Consider the following 21,852-nt stretch of genomic DNA (forward strand, 5'->3'; position numbering starts at 1 on the left):
TTGACCAATCAGAAATGTTGCACTACAAGCCCCACCCCTCAAATTTCCTGGGCGATTCTGAAAGTCCCAACCGTAACCCATAACATTTGGCCGATAGCCCAAGTAGTATATGAGATTAGCTGCAGACATTATAAACACATGCACAGACACACATGACTGAAGGCATGATCCCTTCCTGGCAGACATAAAATTTTATGTATATTGTTTTTTAATACATGAAAATCAAATATCCCACCAAAGTTAATGCAGCTACTTTGTAAGAGCATACCACTAGTTTTGCAAGATTTTCTCTTGTATCCACAATGGATAACATGCTAATCACTGCCCAGTGTTTTGAAAACGCACACCGCATCCGTCAAATCACAGGCTATAGACTGAACACATTTAATGATCCTGCCACTGTCAGGCAACTGTAAGTAATGATGATATAGCAAGGTCCATGTGCAGTGCACGCATCTCTGCCAACCGAAGCCAAGTGCCTGAGTCCGTGCTACGAGTTGGTATCAGGAAGAAGAAATGCACCAAAATGGACAACAAAATCGCACTCTTCCATTCAATTTGCATGGTCACACCCCTCTGGCATGGCAGGGAGTACACTAGACTGCATCCAGGCAAGCAATGTCATGGTGTGTCAGGAAATTACCGAATAAGAGCAGATGGGAGGAAAAAATCCCCTTGCCACCTCACTGGCTCAAGTTACTACACTTAATTTCCACTGACATGTAACTGAAACCCCTAATTTTTATATTTTTATCCCCAAGCCTGATCAAGCCTTTTCATTTTCATTTCATGGCTCTATCTTCAACAGCTACAAAGACATCTTATGGACAGGCCTATTATGTCAATGATACAGGTATTAAATATCTGGCTAATAATATCTGGCTTTTATCCAGAATGAGCAATGTATCATCCATAGCCTAAACTGTAACTGTAACTTAATGTAACTGCAGGAACTTATGACACAAATACGAGCATTATACCAAAATACTACGAAACTTTTAAATTTCATATCAATAGAATAATTATGAAAGCTTTCTGTAAGCTATAGAACATAGCTCAATGTGCAATACAAATAAATCACTCGGATGAGAGTAATCAGATTTGATATCCATTCAGGCATGAAGGCTGTCCTTTATTGGATGCCACTATACCAGAGCTTGCAAGCTTCAAATCTAATCTGTGCTATTTCAAAGCGTATTAAAACGCACATGGTGTCTGCATGCCTTCCTATTATGAAGACATGAGTAAATATTTAATGCTTCCTTCCGACAGTTACCGTATGATAGATGGCCAGTTCAGAAATAAAAACTGGAAGAGACAACAACACTAGGTGTTAGGTCATGAAATGTAGCAGATGATGGGGAAAGTTTATGACAACAATAACAAATCAGATTAACAGGTCAAAATCCTTGTTGTTGATGACACCAATAAACTTAAAAGAGTCATGCTGTAGGTCCCAAGACAGTTGTCTATTAATGTGGCTCCATACTGATTGGAGTTTGTATGTCTGGTAATTGCTCCCAGACAGACTCCTAAGGTTTAAGTGCAATATGGTGTCTGTCAAATTCACAGCTGAACAGCAGGAACCTGGAGCTCCTCATGCAAGCAACCAAAAATTAGTGAGATGAGGACCAAACAGAATCATCCTTAACCCCTCACAGCAGAACTGACACGTAGATACACATTTGGTTGGTGGGCTTAGGGTGATTCATACTGCGTGATCCAGATGGTCAAAGTGTTCAGGTAATTCCACAAACAAGTTATTCAACTTGCTGTCAGATGGAAGCATTTATCAATTGTAAAATTACAACAGGAGGCATAGATGTACATGATGGGTGTGATTCCCTTTAGTTAGAAAAGACATGCCAAAGAAAAACTATAAAAGATCGAATTTGGTCCACCACATGTGGCAATGATGGCTGGATACTTCGCAGATTTCTTGTCAGAGCAAACTTTTCAAGATGAGTAATTGTGCACTGAGAAGAATGTGAGTACAACTACTATGGCATGATCTTATGGCTGATTTATGTGAGATCAATATTTTTGACAGGGGGCATGTCACCCGTGTACAGTGTTCAGGCATCAATTCATCCCTGATGTAAAATTAGACTTTTTCATGACTTTGGGGCACTTCCAAGCAATGGGTGAACACCAAGCCCATTACCACCAAAATTATCCAACAAAGGCCACTGGGGGCTAACTAGCCTTTGTGTCTCACAAAAGGCCACTGTACCATGTCAGACTTGTTATAATCCGGGCTAACTGTGGTCAAATCAATAGTCTGAACCAATTAAGTCTTCCTAAGTAACAAGAGGATTGAGATGACAATCCCGTATCAGCTATTGTCAGCAACCTTTTTCCCTTCATATGGATAATTTGGCCAGGAAAGTAAAGTTGTGAGTCATTAGATCAAGAAATCCACAAGAAAAAGGTGTTTCATCTTTTCAGCCTACATAAAAACACAAGACCAAATTAGTACACAACTGACGTAAGAAAGTACTACAAAATTTGGAAAGTTACAGTTTAATCTGAACTGACTGGTCAATCACACTTAACCTTTTAAATCTGGCATTTTACTCTGATAATCTCACCAGTGTTTGACATGACAGTCCGCTGTTGTGGGCCAGAATCTTATAGTTATTGAGGTCCTTTAAAACTTTAAATGTGACTAAAAATGAAGGTATGCTTCTTAAAATGAGAGAGAAAAGAAAAAATAAGTCTTATTAGCTTTCAAAACCCAAACAAATTTGGAGAATAAGAGGTAAACTAAGACAAACATTTACCATCATACAGTGATGCCATCATAGACCTTTCTGCGATGTTTTACACTCTTATACATTATACTTCGAATTTGTACTCAACAGCAAAAAATATAATCAAAATTTTACACTTTCCTCAAGTCCCCAATATGTAATGTAAAAAGATATACCTGCAGCCAAGGATTTTTTTTCTGTTACTGTAAATAAGAAAACTGCATTATAATGTGACAATGCTTTGTTGAGAAAGACTACCAGCACCTTGACCACCAGATTCATATTCTTTTCAAAATGTTTCTTCAATTACCACTCAAAAAAAATCAATAGTTGTGAGTTGTACTATTTTTGGTGCGATCGTCACTTAAACAGAATCAAAACTTTTTAAAACAAATGACCAGGTCTGTGAAAATTACCATTCATCAATGAGAAACTTGTGCCAAACACATTCCATACTAACTGACACATGCTCATGTGCCTTTAACAGATACATGACAGCAGAGAGGCATCTCGCCTGTGAGCCAAATGGTGAAAAAGCAGCTTAAGGATTTACAAATCAATATCAACACAAAAACTGGCTAAAGCAGGAAGCTGTGATACCTTGCCTTGTATTATGTCTCAGTTCCTCAATTATGTTGCGTTCACACGGAATCAGGTAAACAGCAGACTGCAAACCGGATGTTATTATTGTGGAAGAGAACAGGATGGTAAAATCAGATGACACTGAATTTACAACCAGCTGTTATGTAACACATCACCTAGCAGAAATATGGCAGATTTGGACAATGAAAAGGTGATAATTCAGGCACAACACCCTGAATCATATGACCAACGTCTGAAGTCCTATGGAGATATAAACACTTTAATTTGCAACAACAGTCTATGTTTATATTGTAAATTTATAGCTGTATGAATTACCAGTATTATTGAATATAATTATGTAAAATCAAACAAAACTTCTTGTCCTGTGGTGTTTTTGTCATCCTGCAGGCTCCATCGTGTGGTTTGTTGTTTTTCACATGCCGAATTGCCAACTGTCATTTACCATTTCTCAGATGCCATCTGAATGCAGAATAAGTCGGATTATGGAGGATGGGTATTGATTGAAATACTCCATTGCCTCCTGGCACAGCAGGTGTTCCTTCTATAGAAGATGAATGTATGTGTCACAAACAACAAAATAAAGCAGTATACAAACTTTGTTTAACATCCCATGATCACCTCCTGGGAACTCTGTATACTTGCAAATGCACTGATTGGTTGCACTGAATCTTCTCCTTTGCTTACACCGACATGGATCATTAAGCACACACAATGATTATAGCATGACAGTGTCAGACAGGCTCTGAATGCCACCTCCATCTGTCATATTTGCCGCTCACTCAAAACTTCAGGCTTAGGTGCTATGAAAAAAAAACAAAAAACAATGAGATGAAAAAAACACTAAGATCAAAGGATTATTTCAAACCTACTGCATTAAACCATAATAGCACCCCTAAAAGTACAGACTGATGAAGGGAACACTGATGTGAAAAGACTAACTCTGTGGCTTTTCTTATAGCCACTCCAACAAATGCGGTATTCCTGACACAGATGTCAAGCTCCACTGGGTCTGCTGCTGGTGCCAGAGGGAAGGTCACAGGGTCACCAATACTGTCAAGTTTCATCCTCTAGGCAACATGAATGTTGTCACAAAATTTCAGGGAAATGAAAATCTTTTTGAGATTGCTGGTGGCACTCGAGGGAGGGTGATAGTTCATCAGAATGGAAAAATTTCATGCTCTAGGCAACATGAATCTTGTCACCAAAACATCAGGGTGATCCACCAAATACGTTCAGAGATATGGCTCCCAGAACCTAACTGCTGACTGACCAACCAACTTGGTGATGTAAAATATAGGCCCCTACTTTCCAGCTGGGAAAATGCTTCCAAATTATAGTGAGGAACTGTTCAGTAAACTCTATTTGCTTGTTCAGTTTACTGGTCTCAGATGTCTTAGGTTCAGGAAAATAAGTTACCTCTCTGTTTCACAGCCAAACTTTACCATAAATGGCAAACTAATGATCAGTTTATTTCAATGTAATTTTAGCTCTCTGGAAACTTAAGTGTTCAGCCTAATGTTAGCAAATATACTGTAGCTTATTACGAACACAATGGCCATTTTAATAAACACACCGAGCTATCCTTAATTCTTTGTGGTCTGAATTCAACCCTGGTGGTAACCCCGTAATGTCCCTCAGTGTCTATAGATTCTGTGGCAGCACATGCAGTCAAAATCCCACTCCACCTCATTCCAAAGGTGATTAAACGAGCAGCTAGGGTAAACAACAATCACTGTTACTATGAAGGGATGCACTTTGTCAACAACAAGTTTAAATATACTGTGACATTTAAAAGGACCATACCAGTGATTTTGCATGTTTAGCATAATATCTACAAAATGTATACGTCACATTTCTGCAAGTGTTTTCCGAAAGCCAGCAGATGTATATCGGAACTCCCATATCATTTTTTTCCCATATCATTTTTTTGGTCTGCTGTGGCTGACTGTCAAACATCGAGTGCTGTGGGTTTTGGCAAGCTGTCGTTTCTTGGAAAATCTCCAAGTAACTTGACAGACAGAGTAAGGCATGATCAACAGGGTCAGTTAGATAAATAAGTGATGCTACTTCCATGGCTTGTTGTGAATTCATAACAGTATGTTTAAGTCCTTAACTTTGCCCCTTTTCTTTTTTGGCAACATGACTATTTACTCTATTGATGTTGTTTGCATTGGACAAGGATGAATTAATGATAATGATAATGGTAATAAACTGCTGCACATCTTATCAAAAGATGGATCAAGGCTGAAGCTGCAGGAGGATTTATTGTCAAGATAATACATTCCTTTTAAACAGCTGAATCTCCATTTAGGTGGGGAATATGTATGGTGTATGTGCTAATATTTTTTAGATTTGTGACCATGATATTGTATAGCCTGTATTTTTGTGATGTCAAATATAACTTGGATTCTACTGTAGTTATGTCATTTGTTCATGCAATTTATTTCAGATTCAATTCAATTTATTTATTTATTTTTATTTATTTATTTATTTATTTATTTTGATACTCAAATAATATGAAAAGAAGCTGAATCAATGATTGAACAGAACCAGAATCAATACGCAGAACCAAAACTGGAACCAAAATCGCTAAAAATCTAATGACATCCAGCCGTAGGATGAAAGAGCTTGAAGGAATTTAATTATAAGGTATTTAGTGTATTTTTTGGCAAAATTAATATTATCTCTATATTGACAGTGAATGACAGTGAGAAACATGCTATCTTCACTTGAGACTTCTGTTTGTTTGTTTGTTTTTCAGAGGAGTACAGAGGACTGATTGGGAGCTTCGTCACATGGTTCGACAACAATCACCTGGAGCTCAATATCAGCAAACCAATGAGCTTGTGGTGGACTACCAGAGGAACAGGAGGCCCCTGTTCTGGTTGTCATCCAGGTGGAGGAAGTGAAGTAAAAATGCTGAGTTATGGCGCAGAGTAATGGCCAGAGATATCCTGAGGTATCAAAGTCACAAGAATAGGATGGACATGACCTTGACCTTTGACCACCAAAATCTAATCAGTTCATCCTTCATCCTCCAGTCCAGGTGGACATTTGTTCCAAATGTGAAGAAATTCCCTCAAGGCACTCCTGACATATCATGTTGACAAGAATGGGACAGATGTGATATTGACCTTTGACATCTCACCACCAAAATCTAATCTGTTCATCACTGAGTCCAAGAGGACATTTGTGCCAAATTTGAAGATATTCCCTTGAGCTGTTTCTGAGATATCACCTTCATAAGAATGGGACGGATGTAGGGACAGACGTAGAGACAAATGTATGATGGACAACCCGAAAACATAATGCCTCCAGCCACGGCTGTTGCCAGTGCCAGAGTTGCCAGAGGCTTTGAAACTCGGGAATGCTATATAATGGAGTATTTAGTAATGTTTATGTTCTTGGACCCCATCAATCGTACCTATATATTTTTTCGTCACTGTACCACTGTGGTACTGTGAGTGGCCCACAATTTCGATATAAATACTGAATCAGTACTGAACAAAAATGTAATGAGTAATGGTGTAGTAACAAATAAAAGATGACATTTACCTGATCTTGAGCTGGGTCTCGAGGGTACTGGATCTCAGCTGCAATCAATGCTGCAGACAGATGTGGGTTCTGAGACAAACAGCCTCTGCATTGCAGAAACCTGATAACAGAGCACTCCTCAGGGTTCCAGATGGCATTGTATTCTGCATAAAGGAGAAGTATTGAAAATATCAAGTAACTTTGGCAAAACCAGCAAAGTGAAAAGTCACATGAAAGTCTAAGATGAATATGTGAATATCTGATCGTATTAAATTATCTGTGTGAAATACAATCAGGATCAATACTTCAAGATCAGGTCTGATATGTTAAAAAAAAAAAAAAAGCTCATGAGCTAGCTTGTTTCTATGGGTATCAATTGCGTGGCAATTACTAATTGCTGTTTTATATTTACTGAAATGTTTGTGCAGACACTTTTTTAAACACAATATGACAAAAACCTTGCAGAGACGTGACTTGCAAGATATTTGCAATGTATTTGGTCAGAGGTAGGAACTCGTATGGAGGACCATATTCCTTATGACCATGTTTCCTCCTTTAACAATAATAAAGATAAACTTTATTTCTATAGCACCTTTCAAAACCAGCGTTACAAGGCTCTTCACAAAAACAGTACCATACAATATAGGTGCACAAACAAAAGAAATCAAGTATTGCGGCAACATTTCTGCAAAATTTGTTAATAGTTCACAACCCACCAGTTAAACTGTTGCCTCTGTAAGATTGCAGAGCACCCCTTAGGGCCTGTAGAGATGTGATATTTTGGACTAGCAGCATCAAAGACGTGTTCTCAGAGCATGATGTCTGGTGTGGTACACACTGGCAGCGATGTGGCACACTTGTTACAGGCCACAATCTGTTATTTCTAAGCAAGGCTAGTTGTTCAGATCCACAAGTCACACTTCGCAACACACCTGAAAAATGAAATCACAAGTGAGTGAAAAACAAATAAAGAAGGACATATAGTTAAAAAAATTTAATGCTTGATATTATTGATTCATTGTAACCGAACTATAACATCACAAGGGTTATTAAAAAAGTACCTTCAGCCACAGGAAGCAGTTCCTGTTCACACAAAGCGCACTGGAGTCCCAGTGCACACAGTTTCTGGTCTTTCAGCCTCTATAAGTACAATAAAAAGTAATTCAAGCTCACCAAATGTAGATTTCTGACACTGCAGTGACCTGCATTAGCAGATTTACCTGACACTCACCTTTTTCTTTGAAGAGGCCTTGTTATCCCTCCTGTGCTTGCATGACCTCTGTATTTTTATAGCTTCATTGGAAAAAAAAAAATTATGTGATAAAGTTTTATTTGTCTGACAAAAATTAAAAAAAAAAAAAAAGAGCTATAGTTAGAAACAACATTCCAGAAGAACCCAATTATAGACTTATAGACATTCTGTCAAATCATCAACACCTTTAACATTTAAGAAGGTGCTTCCCAAATCTATGAACATACGAGCAGCAGCTTCCATCCTTACAAATAAAGGTCATAAAACCTCATACACAACTTTTTCTGTATACATTTAACACATTGTTAAAGTAAGGTTGAATTCCAGACTGGTCAATGCAGATTCAGCTGCGTTAAATCCATCAAATTTGTCTCCCATAGGAATGATTGACTTCTAGCATAAAGTAAGATAATAGTACAAAAAATGTGAATGGTGAGTCACCTCTGTGGTTTGCTATTTTATTTAATATTTAAATGTCTTTTTTTGTTTATTTTTCCAGTTTACTGGTCAACAATCCTTGTTCTTTTGTCCTAACGATAACAAAAACACCTTGTTACTATACAGTATTTTTTTTTCATATGTAAGGGGTAATGTATCTAGCTGCTCATTATCTAAAAACAACCCCACCCTGACAGTGAGATTAGAACCCCACAGTGAACTAGAGAGCCCTTAAATCTCTGTGAATGGGTGGTGACATGGCTAATTATCAAATTTAAAAAATACTTTAGACACAAAATATCAATTTTACTATCCTCCAACACTCTGCTTTAACAAATAGACCATAGATTGTATTTGCATCCATCACAACCACAACTGGATTTCTGGATGTGACTACAATTTTACCGACATTAGCCAACGACATGTTACAGTCGACTTTCTTGTACTCTTCTCTGGTGACAGTTGAGCCACCAACCACAGCGTTTCATGTTCCCCTAATAAATTGATGTCCATTTTGTGATGACTATCTGGCACCAGCACGTGTAAATGTTTGCTGTTGGCTATCTTGATTAAGGTGGTACAAGGACTTGTTTTTATAAGCAAGGCAACTATGAGCTGTAGGTGAAACTAAATGACTCACTGCACCACATTTAGCTATAGGTGTGCTACATTTGGATATTTCCACTTCTCGCTGGGTCACTTTACTCTCTCTTCTACTGTTACTATGTAGCCCAGAACTACAAAGCTCCCTCACTTAAAGGGACATGAGAGGGGCGCCCCAGTGGCTCACTGGATAAAAGTGCATAACATATGTTAAGGCTAAAGTCCTGATTGCAGCAGCCTGCGTTCCAATCAAACCTCAGGCCATTTGCTGCAGGTCATCAACTCTCTCTCCCCTGCCTTTCCTGTCTCTCTCAACTGTGACCATCAGATAAAGCAGAAATGCCAAAAAAAATACAGTTGTCCCTCACTATAACGCAGTTCACCTTTTGTGGCCTCGCAGTTTCACGGATTTTTTTTAGTGCAATTTTGCATGCTTTTTTTTTTTTTTTTTTTTTTTTTTGTTGTTTGTTTTACAGCGCATTGTGTTCTGGGTCCTGATTGGCTAAGGGACTGTAGACCATTGTCAATCAATCTCCTCCGTGCCGTGTCTCCTGTACAGTACAGAATGCGTTCATTCTATAATACTGGACTTATTTTTCTACGAAGGTTTGAACTCTGAAAGTGTTTAAACAAGAAAAGTGAGAAAATGTTAATGCCTGTCTGAGAAAAGTGTATAAAGTGTGTAGTGAGCGGTTTTACAGCCTTAAAACATCTATAATAATTGTAAAAAATAAAGCTGACTACTTCGCGGATTTCGCCTATTGCGGGTTATTTTTTAGAACGTAACTCCCGCGATAAACAAGGGACCACTGTATTTAAAAAGACATGAGAGATCTGATGGACAAGTGATTATGATGTGACATGTCAAGGAGATAATCAGGAGGATTTCATCCTGAGGTTTTTGAATATAGCGGCAACAATGGCGAGAAAAAAAAGGCTCCTTGTACAACTGAGGAAGCAGGAACTTTTCTGTAGTAGGTAAATTCCTTGAAAAGATTCTTGGTGTCTTGAAGTCTCCAAATTCTGCTTTTCAGGCTCAATCTTTAGATATGTGCCATGCTTTTTTGCAAGCACCCTGCTAGAGTAAACAAGAGCCACAGACAGTTTTATTCACTCCACTGTTGGTCATCCTGACTAAAGGTGTTCCAAAACTCCCAACCAGCCTTTCAGGAGTTCCCCTCTGCACATTTTAGATAGAACTGTTACTGAAATGGAAAACAGATTTTGAGGGAGAAATCTTGACCTGATCAAGGCAGTAAATTGTCTCCTTCCCAAGTCTAGTTCTTTTCTAGATCTGGCCCTTTGATCCCCATGCAGCTGCTTGCTTATACAGATGTCTCAATATGAAGTCTGACATCTGAAACATGAAATTCATGTGATGAAACCCATGTTGTTCAAGGAACTTTCTTCTGATCATGTGGACCTCTCAACTATCTGCCAACATACATAGAGCTAAAAGGCAAGCATTTCCTAAGGATTATGCATTGTGCATGTCTGCTTTGATGACCAACCTCTGCTTGGTTATTTAGTTTACAACTGCACTAAACACCTACAGTGTACTCAGGAACATTTATCCATGAAACCATCTACTAGAAAATCAACTTAATCTGTAAGATGCTTAGTGTTTGTATCTCATGCAATATGTATGGGGAAGTATCCACAACCATCATTAAGATTATGGAGATTTTCTGTACTATTTGTATTATTTGATCCATTATTTTCTTTCTCTCTCTCTCTCACTCTCTTTCTCTATAGGCTATATATATACACTACTCACAAAAAGTTAGGGATATTCGGCTTTCGGGTGAAATTTCAGGATGAACCTATAATGCATTATAACCTTTACAGGTGAACTTAATGTGACGTTCTGTAAACTTTTGAATGCACATGTCCAACTGTTCAGTGTTTCAGTACCTTTTGCACAAGTTGCTGTTCTCTAACAAGGAGCTTAACGGCAAAATTCACAACAGGTGTTTGATCCATGAATCGACCAATAAATTTCCTGGTTCAATTAGAATTGGTATATAAACAGTCCTCCTCATAATGCTGTTCACATTTTGACATCATGAGACCAAGACGACACCTAACAATTGATCAGCAGCACCTCGCCATTGCGAGGCTTCAAACAGGATGTTCTCCGACGGAAGTGGCCACTGAGCTTAGAGTGTCACAGAGTGTCATCAGCAGGTTGCAACAGAGATACAGAGAGACTGGAAGAGTCACAGAAAGGCATAGAAGTGGACGTCCTTTAGCCACATCCCACACTGATGACTGCTTCATTGTGAACAGTGCCCTGTGGAACCGGATGATGAATGCCACTCAACTCCAGGCACATTTAAGGGAGGTGAGAGGCACCCAAGTGTCACGTCAGACCATTCGAAACCGTTTACATCAGCATGGTCTGCGTGCTAGACGACCTGCAAGGGTACCTGACCACACCACCAGGCACAGGTGTCATCGTCTTGCAGTGGGCCTCAGTGCTGTTCTCTGATGAAAGCCGATTCATGTTGAGCAGAAATGATGGCCGCCAACGATGTTGGAGACGTCAAGGAGAGCGCTATGGATCAGCCACTGTTGTCACCAGACGAGCCTTTGGTGGTGGTGGTGTTACTGTGTGGGCAGGTGTGTCTGGTCAGTACAGAACTGCCCTACACTTTGTGACAAGCCCATACTACCTGAATAACATCATTAATCCAGTCATTGTACCCCTTCATGAACAACACAGGCCTAATTTCATCTTCATGGACGACAATGCTCCAGCTCATCGAGGTCGCATCATTAGGGAACGGCTGCTGGAGACTGGGGTACCTCAAATGGAGTGGCCTGCACTTTCTCCAGACCTGAATCCCATAGAAAACCTATGAGATCAGCTGAGTCGCCATGTAGAGGCTCGGAGCTCTGTACCCCAGAACCTCAATGTCCTGAGGGCCGCCCTTCAAGAAGAGTGGGATGCCATGCCTCAGCAGACAATAAGTCGACTTGTGAACAGCATGAGACGTCGTGGTCAAGCTGTAATTGATGCTCAAGGGCACATGACAAGTTATTGAGACATTGACATTTTTTGTTGTGGTATACCCACCACTGTTGTTGGCTTTTTTTTCAAGAAATTGTTTGAGATGAGGAAATCACCAGTGCATGCTTCTACTTAAATTCCCTACTTTCATGATATAATATCACTGTAGCGTGAACTTTTTACATTTTCCGTAAATTTCACCCGTAAGCCAAATATCCCTAACTTTTTGTGAGTAGTGTGTATATATATATATATATATATATATGCTCTTTTTGTGTGGAATATGAACATATGTCTGGGGAAAATTACATGGAGGGAAGCAAATCTGGGTGGTACAACCCCTCCAGTCGTTTCACCTGCACCTACACCACCAAGAAAAAAAAAAATACAACAACTGCGCCGGTGTTACGGATTAACTGGTTTCCGTATTAACTGGTGACCTTTGTTTGTAAACGTCAGGCGTTTCTTGTGGCAACAGCAGATATTCTAATCATGGTGAGGGGACGCAGCTGACCTCAATGACTATGACTACGCCTGAATGACTATTATTAAATCTCTCTTACAATTTTCTAGACTTGGCTAACTATCTGCTCAACTTAGCTTGTTGGTGGTTCATGTGGTTTAGTGAAATGGTGGGATCAGAAATCTACTCTATATTTTTTTCATATTGCTTTATTTTCTTCAAAATAAAAAAAATTATCCACCCGGGGTTCGATACCAGGTGTGAAACCTAAAAGAAATAGTGCAAGTCATTTAATTAGACCACTAGACTAGCGTACCTGTTGCGGGGTATGTCTGACAATATAACACATGTCAGGCAATAACAACCACACGGCCTCCTCCAGGCCTTGTATACTTCTGCCAGATTAACTTGTGACCGCTGATACTGCGACGCACACAAATCTGTCTCCACCTTTTGAAAAACCTTTAATAAAAGCTGAAAGTCTAAACTTCAATCACGCCTTGATTACTCCATTTCAAATCCACTGTGGTGGTGTGCAAGGGCAACATTATGAATATTGTTTATCCGTCCAAAGACTTGTGGACCAGTAAACAACAGTAAACAAGTAAATAACGGTTTGCACATAAATTCATCGTTTACTCTGAAAACATTGCAGATATTTATTTTGTAAAAAAAAATAACACACACACAAAAGTATTTAATGTCAGGCAAAAACAACCACACAGCCTCTTGCTGTTTGCCAGATTAACTTGTGACCACTGTTAATAAATTATAGTGACTACAATGAATTTGTTACATCGCAACATGCATACAGCTGGCCCTGCAGTTTACAATACAAATCGATTCCCCAGTGGATGCAACAACTGCAAACAGTTGTTTCGTGTGGTTTTATGGGATTACTTAGCCTTCATGATAAAATTTGATTTGATTAGAACAGCTGCTGTTGCCACGAGAAACGCCCGACGTTTACAAACAAAGGTCACCAGTTAACACGGAAACCAGTTAATCCGTAACACCGGCATTGTACGAGTCCAAAAGGCAAAGAAACTTTCCAGCTACAGCAGCACACTGACATAGATTGTGTAACAAAGCGAAGAGTTGCCACTCCGCTCTATTTTCACTGGCTAACAGCAGCACACTGGCTTAGCTTGTCTATTCAGAGAAGCGGTATCACTTTGGCTATCTATGTTATCACATGCATACTACTGCTCATTCATTGGTAGTTGAATAGTTAGGTCTGTTTGAAGTAATTTACATTTTTAAAACAAATAATAATTTAACATACTGTTAAATAAACATACGCTAACACAACATACCAAGTGTTTGAGCAACATATCTCCTCTGGGCTACAAAAGGTGGTCCTAGCCATTTTTACCAGTCTTACAGCCATTTTAATTATCAATACCTATATTAATTTGTTGTCAAATGACACAATATAATACAAGTATTAATGTGTTGCATAGACAGGCATGTAATTCAGTAACAGCTCAAAATGCTTTTTAATAAAACTAACCAAATCAATATCGGATCGAATCATGATAATCGATTCTGAATCCTGTGAATCGGAATCAAAACGATTCTTGAAATTTGAATCGATATCCAGCACAAATTCCTTAATAAATAAAATTGATCTAACTTTTATTTTACTATTAAATATAGACATAAAAATTGTAACTCCACAAAAGCATGCTGGTTCTATTGGTGAAATCCTCTTACACAATAATGATAACCACACATATGCTGTGTACAGATTAGCTTACCTTTTAGTGTGGTGTCCTGACATCCAGGACCATCCTCCGGTGGACTACAGGGACTACATCCAGCATCTGGAAACGGCACTCTATTTTTGTGCTTTGGAGAGCCAAAGTCAAACTCAGCCGTGGCATGACCCACAAAGTCCACAGTCACCCTTTCTAGATCTTTCTGTGCACTTGAACCCACATAAGACCTCACTGAATCCTTCACTCTTGAGTTCACATCTGGTTCTGAAGTGAGCATGTCCCACTGGCAGGTACTCTGGCCTTCATCCTGGACCTCTGACATGCGATGTGCCTGGTAAGCCTTTTGTCCTAAGCTGTCTTTCGTTTTTCGGTGAGGTCCTTTAGCATGCCTGGCCCTGGAAGGTCTGCCCTTTGCCCCCGGGACCAAGTCTTTTGACTCTAAACATGCTCTGACCTGGTTTCTCCCCCTCTGGCTGCTCCTGGTCTGAACCTGTCGAAGAACTACTATCCCTTCACTGTTTGCATCACAGCCTCCACCTGTCAATTAAAACAAGTCACATATTTGAGAACTTCTTAGTCCTTGTAGCTCATTTCAACTACCAGACTAAAGCTTCGGTGACACTGGGTACAAAGACTGTAGGTCGTTGTTTAATCAGGCAAAGTTGCACACGACATCAATAAAATGCACACAGCGGTAATGTTTAGGTGGCCAGTCTGTGAGTCTCTACACCAAAGGGACAAGAGATGCAAAAGCTCTAACGTTACCGTTCTGTGAACCCTACAAGTTGCTGTTTAGGAGACAGTTAACTTATCACTCTAATTTCCAATTTGTCACTTCCTGCGGGTAGAGGAAGGCAAAAGAATTTCATTTGAGTAAAGAGGGCAAGACAGCGGGATTTCAATTAGTGGGGATGAAGCCTCTGTCTGCTGCAGCCCCATTTTAATATTTCTGATGAAAAAAAAAAAAAATCATGCTTAGTGAAGCTTTAATGAGTTAGTCAGAAAGAAAGGTGAATTTGGTTAATGAAATAAAAACAGATAGCCATCCATTGCCATTACCGAGTCATTCAGTGACACTGACTTACTAATAGGGTGCTTTTAACACACATTTGCTGCCTTCTCCACACTGTATTTTGATAATGATGTTAACGAGTAGCCATGTGCGATTACATGTAAAGTCTGAGGGAGACAGTGGATATGCAATGGAAGGATTTAATGGAATAATTGTGTTTTCTCAACTCATCTGCAAAAATCACACAGGGATGCTTGTAAAATAACAAGACATCAGTCTGATCATGTTTAATTTTTCCACCTCCCTTCACCTCAGCGTTTCATGATTCTGCACTTAGCATTGACTTGATTAATTGACTGAAGCTCCTCAGACTCAAACGATAAAGTATGGCCATAAAAACATTGCACATGGAGTGGCTTATATTTGAATAACATTTAATGAACAATGAAGTGAAATTACATCAAAGACGTAAGCACAGCTTAAGTATTTTAGATGTTTGTCAATCCATTTAAATGGCGTGACAGAAATAACAGATGACATTGCTCTGCAAAAACATTGCATCACAACACTGAACAAAGTAAGATGATTTTCCAAAGTAAAAGTGACTGCTGAAACGCAAAGATAACCATCACTATTCTTGACTGTAGTTTCTTTTCCAGTCATACAGCCATAGCAGGTTAATGAAATTCCCATTATTTACTGTTATTATGCATTTGTGTTGATATGCAAAGTCAAAAATAGATTTTAAACTATAATAAACTATAAAAGACTATAACATTTTTGGTATTTTGTCTATATTGTACAGCCCAACCAAGAAATGTGTTGTGGCAGTGTGAGGAATTTGAGCCACTGTTTAAAGAGAAAACATTACAAAAAACAAAACAAAGCAAAGCAAAGCAAAACAAACAAACAAAAAACATCATCAATAAACATTAGCCATGATACTCATAGTAACCTGATTTTTCCAACTTAACATAATTTGTATGAATGTGTCTATGTACAAATTTTACCAAAATACCAGAGATTGCACAAAGGTCTGCTGCTGAATACATAACAGGGTGCGCAAACACACACGCATACACTCAGACACAGCAGTTGATATTCAATGGCCAAAATTAACGTCTCTTATTTAGGTGAAGTCAAGCGTGTCTACAATATCCACGTTGCTTGACCATCTCCTAAACATATCTCATTAAAACGAAACTGGAAGATGGGGTGTTTTTTCAAAGTAAGATAAAAGGCACATTTGTTCTCGCATTTTAATGATTAAAAAAAAAAAAGACAGCACATTAAAATCAACACCATCATTTAAATAGCATTGGTTAGTTATGCAGTTTTTAACTGATAACAGTAGTTAGACAGCCTTAATGGCCTTAATAAGGCCATGCTGTCACACTAGATAAATGGGAGCTGATCTGAGAGCTCAGAGCTGGCTTGGCTGAACCCACAATGAAGCCTAGTCATCTATGGTAATAATGTGTGGGCTATTTGCCTGAGGCGTGGCTGTGATGTACATGGTTACCTAAAAACATACACAAAATACAGAAATTCCATGAAATTGACTCTGAAACACTCATAACATGTAGTGAACACAAACAAATGTGAAGATACTCTTCAATCATGGAAGGATTATGTCACAGCAGCATGAATTGAAGACCATTTTCATGTGACTGTTGTGTAAAAGTTTAGCTAATGGTCTTAGTTTAGTGTATCATCAGAGACTAAGCCACTTGGGTTGGCTTAACTAGTTTGGTTTAGCCAAACTGAGAATGCCCAAAACCAAACTACTGCCTGTTTCTAGTCATATCTCCAACACATTCTTTTTTTGGTGCTGGTAATATTTTTACTTTTTGTGCTCAGAGCATGTTACTTGCATGTTAAGACACAGTGGTCTTTTAAAGAAATGCCATCAAATCGGTTAGTTTACCTGATGGAGTGGAGGGAGCTTTCTGTTTGGACCGGGACAGTTTGTGAAGCCTACTGCCTTTCTGTCTGCTCTGGCCTTCCAACTGCTCTCCCTCCTCACCTTGCTTCTCTCCTTTGGTTTCTGGGGCCTGGTCATTACTCTTTGGCCCATTCTGCTCTCTGTCATGCCTGGTTGTGTGTTCTAGCCCTGCACGGTCCTCAATGACTGAAGGACCACCGTCTCTCTGGCCATCCGAGGCGGAGGCTTTTCTTTGCCCTTCGAGTCGAGCCTGCTCTGAGCCAAAAAGATCTTCTAACAGCAAGGCAGGGCCTCCCTCTAAAATTGTCCTGGGAGGTGAGTCAGTCTCCCCCTCGTTCTGTGGGCTGCATTCTCCCTCTTCATCCTCAAAAAGTTCTGGAGTAAAGAAAACAGTCATGTCCTCTTCTTCGTCATCTGAATTGTCTCCTGAGCCCCTTTCACAACTGGGCGGGGTTGTGACAGTAGAGGGCTCAAGAACCACAATGTTAGGAGACACTTTCATTTCAGTGGGTGCATCTCCAGCACTCTGAGCAAAACAAGGTGCTTGTCTCCTCTGCTGTGTGGGGGAATTTTCCTGATTCTCCTTGCCCTCAGAAATGTCCGAAGGGTCAAAGTGCTGGTCAGCATTGTCGGGCATGCTAGCTTTAAAGATTGGCTTCTTGAAGCAGGTGCTGATGGGGGTGGAGGTGAAAAGCCTGTACAGAGGCTGAGAGGCAATGGGGCCCACAGGGACTTTGGCCTCACTATTCTGATGGGAAAGGGGCTCTGCTTGCTGTCTGCCCACCATCTTCTGACAATCTGCATTAAGGAAAGATAATTCCATGATTTTAGCATGCCAAATCGGTGTATAAATTCTTAAGTGACACTGTATATCCCCATACATTCAAACGACAAATTTATGACAAAAAGACAACAGATCAAAGATGCTAGACTCACATAATATCTCACCATGAAATGAGACTGACAGGCCAAGCATAAAGGCTCTAATATTATTTCATAAAGCTGAGCATTACAAGATAACATGAATCTAGCCTTACGCTCAATATAACTCAAACAAAGGTCAAGGGGATTTAATTAAAAGCAACAGTCCAACATCTGCTCATCAGCTCGCTCCAGCGCCACTCAGGCACGCAAAAGACCTTACAGTAATGAGGCAAGCCACTCAACTCAGCCTGTAACCCCCACCCAAACCCACACCCCTCCTCATGGACCCCCAACCACAGCCTTATCCACTCCTGCCACCCCTATCCACCACACCAAATTCAATTGAGCAAACAGCTCAACCTTGCCGTGACCTAAAGAAAATGGGTGCTAGCCAAGGCGATGTGCAAACACGTCACCTAACTGTATTGTCTCGTGGTGATATCACTCATACATTTTCTTGGGGGGAAAAATGACATACATCTTGAAATTCCTGTCTTTTGAAACCTATCCTGCTGTAAGAATTACTATATCAGTCATAATTCATGAAGAAATAAAACATCTAAGGCATATATCTATACCTAAGAACTGAAATATGGTTGCGTACATACATGAAGAAATCTCAGTAAAACTGAAAATTTGGACAGAAAATTCTGTTTCAACATCCTGTAGGATTAACACAGATAATTGGTAAATATGTGATGTACAAGAATAGCTCACCTATGTCAAGACTAACATTCACTCTTGAGAAACAGTAGAGGAAAATCCAGGAATTAACTTAGAATAGACCCTAAAAGGAAATCTTTCCTGCATTTCATTTATTTATCAAAGGCTTATCCAAAAAGCATAAAAATTTGCCCTTTCTCTGCTCCCACAGGCTTTTCCACTTTAGTGGAACAGGGACATCTTCATCACATCACTATCATGAATAAAACAGAATGAAAGCACACACTGAGATTGAAGTTATGAAGCAGTACTTTGTCATCTTTAGGAGGCAGTGCTTTTGTGAAAACTGTGCTGAAACTCAGGATGTCACCAGCACTGATACTTACCTTATGTGCCAAGTCAAAACCAGTGCCTTAAGTATTGGCAGTTGAATTTAACTTGAAACCTCACTCTGTAACTCTAATGCAGCTTTAGCTTGTATGTTTAAACACTTGAAATTGCAGGTATGCTTATTGTAAATCAAAATGAGGACATATAATCCAACATATTTACTGTCAAAGCACGACATCTCATGCAGGCAGTTTGAAATGAGCAAAATGTTAGATACTTTGTTTTCCACTGGGAGGGTACAGGCCAATGTGCAATGTTCCTATTCTTATGTAGACTCTATATTCAAATACTTAAAACACAAACATTTCAGTTTAGTTGTTAACTTTTTAAACAAAGGACTGTGTACTGTGCCATGACATCATTTTTTAACAGACAGTTACATACTATATAACCATAAGGTAGGCTTAGGAAAAAGAAGAAAAAAAAAAAAAAAAAGGTCAGATTTGACTCAATTATTTGCCAATCGATATAAGCAAAATTTCTCATACAATAGATTTAAATCATGATCACTGATAATCAGTTTCAAATTAGACAGACAATACAAAGACAATGGAGATATGAGTCACTGGACTATTTAATACAACTGAGAATGAGGCCATGAATTTTGTTTGGGGCCATGGATAAGAGTAGTCATACTGTGTCAAACAAAAGAGGTGGTCGCTACATGCTTGAACTAGCATAAACACTGACAACCTTGCTGTTTTTTTAATGTTAGAGCACCATCTTCTGTTACCTAGTCCATGAATGTGGCTCACCTGCTGTTCCATTCTGTTCAACTCTCTCAGGTGTGAGAGAAACAGAGAGAGCTGGGGTGTTTGTGCCCTGATGACAAATTTCAGGCTGTTTGACAAGTGGTGTTAGGGGCTGTGAAGGCTGTGGAAGGCCCTGTTCCTGCGTGGTTACTGGTAACTGACTGGCTGGGGATGAGACAGGGCTGGTGAGGGTCTGCTTGCCTGCTTGGGCCACCTCTGCCCTCTGCTGAAACTGAGAGAATGCCACCAGAGACTGCATGGCATTGCTGAAGGTGTCATGATGCCAGACAAGCTGGCGAACCCACTTGGACAGACCTAAGATACACAGAGACACAAAATAAACACCAATGCATACACATGATTTCATCACTGCAATGAATTCTATTAAGATAACACAAATAAATCATGAATAAATCAATACATTCGAAAGTTGACCAGTTATTACACAAAATCTGAATACTGACTAGATACAGCTGATGCATAGAAAAAAAAAACAGAATATCTTAAAAACCTTATAATGGACAACCATTGCCATCTAGTGTCCAAAATAGGACACTCTGCAACTGGTCAAAAGACCCAGCCTTTTACTTAACATAATGTAATGTACTTAACAGTTTGAATACCTGTGATGTACTTGTTAGGGTTATTCCCAAAACGGTCATCCACTAGAATGAGGGCACCCCAATCATTCTTGTGCCGGATACACCTGTAAGATTCATTTTGAAGATTGAGGAATAAACAACAGAGTGAAGAAGAGAAAGCCTTCAATGAAAAGCTAGAAGTAGAAGACGGCTTCACCTCCCCAGGGCCTGGTTTAGAGCTCGGTAGGCCTGAATCTCATACCAGCGGTGACCTGAGAGAAGACCTCTCGTTTTGCAGTGCTGGTCATTATACCTCATCTTCAGTTCCACCTGAAACAGGCCAAGATATCAAAAGGATGATCACATAAGCCATGCTGCAATATTCAGAAATTATGTAAAGAAAACACAATAAAAGACAGACACAGATAAGGTTTCTTTCAAATACTTTGAAAGCAATTAGGACAAAATGTGAAGAGTACCACCACGACATTTAATTTCAAATGTGAAAGCTGCTATATTGTGTTGCTCAATAGTGAAGTAGGTCTTTCTTCATTGTGCTTTAACTAAACACAAAAGAAATGTTGACAATGTATGAATCAGTTAACTGTAAAGAAGAAGGATAAATAAGTTACATAAAACCTACATAAAACAGATTTAAAATATTTAAGGGAACCACATTTACGTCAGAGAGAAGGTTTGACAATGAAGCCACTAGAACAATAACCACAGCTGTGGGGCAGCACCTGGGTGAGGGGGTTTCATGCATGGCTATTGATGGAGAACTAATTGGACAAATCAGAGCTCTGAAGTGGGAAGGTAAGGGGGCAAGGGATATGGGGCAAAGCCAACCTCCAGCCAAAACCACTCAAGGCCTGAAGAGGTTGGGTATTGCCTGCCCTCACAGACAGATGTGTTGTGAAAGGGGAGCAGAGGGGCTAAAGAGAGGCCACGACAGAGGAGAATAGAGGTAGGAAGGGGCAGACAAGGTGGTCTAGTCAACACGAGCCACCCCTGCACAAAAATGCCAGGAAAGCATCCATCCATTTGCATCTGTCGCTGCTGATTTTAGCGCTAACCTTTCGGAATTGACAAGTGAAAAGTTCAGCTGGCGTCTGACGGGCTGCCATGCGGGGCAGGCTGGTGAACAGGGCTCTAACTGCTTCTGACAGGTACCGTGTGTTCGCCCAGAGCCACCAAACACACAG

At 39.6% G+C, this 21,852-nt stretch overlaps 1 protein-coding gene across 4 annotated transcripts in view; it reads right to left on the reverse strand.

The window, feature by feature from the left end:
* The window catches only part of brip1 (BRCA1 interacting helicase 1), an 89,974-nt gene that overhangs the window by 26,486 nt on the left and 41,636 nt on the right, over window positions 1-21,852 (reverse strand). For 2 of the 4 annotated variants that reach the window (XM_030066967.1, XM_030066968.1), the window contains exons 17-25: window positions 20,865-20,977; window positions 20,690-20,772; window positions 20,070-20,381; window positions 17,320-18,135; window positions 14,420-14,917; window positions 8,122-8,183; window positions 7,952-8,030; window positions 7,607-7,822; window positions 6,912-7,054 (exon numbers count right to left, since the gene is read on the reverse strand). In XM_030066967.1, the coding sequence (XP_029922827.1) occupies window positions 6,912-7,054; window positions 7,607-7,822; window positions 7,952-8,030; window positions 8,122-8,183; window positions 14,420-14,917; window positions 17,320-18,135; window positions 20,070-20,381; window positions 20,690-20,772; window positions 20,865-20,977 (2,322 nt within the window). Of the gene's footprint in view, window positions 1-6,911; window positions 7,055-7,606; window positions 7,823-7,951; window positions 8,031-8,121; window positions 8,184-14,419; window positions 14,918-15,813; window positions 18,136-20,069; window positions 20,382-20,689; window positions 20,773-20,864; window positions 20,978-21,852 lie in introns of those variants that run through there. The other 2 variants (XM_030066969.1, XM_030066970.1) reach the window with 2 other exon arrangements.

Source organism: Myripristis murdjan, chromosome 13 (genome assembly GCF_902150065.1).
Source record: "Myripristis murdjan chromosome 13, fMyrMur1.1, whole genome shotgun sequence".
Taxonomy (NCBI): domain Eukaryota; kingdom Metazoa; phylum Chordata; class Actinopteri; order Holocentriformes; family Holocentridae; genus Myripristis; species Myripristis murdjan.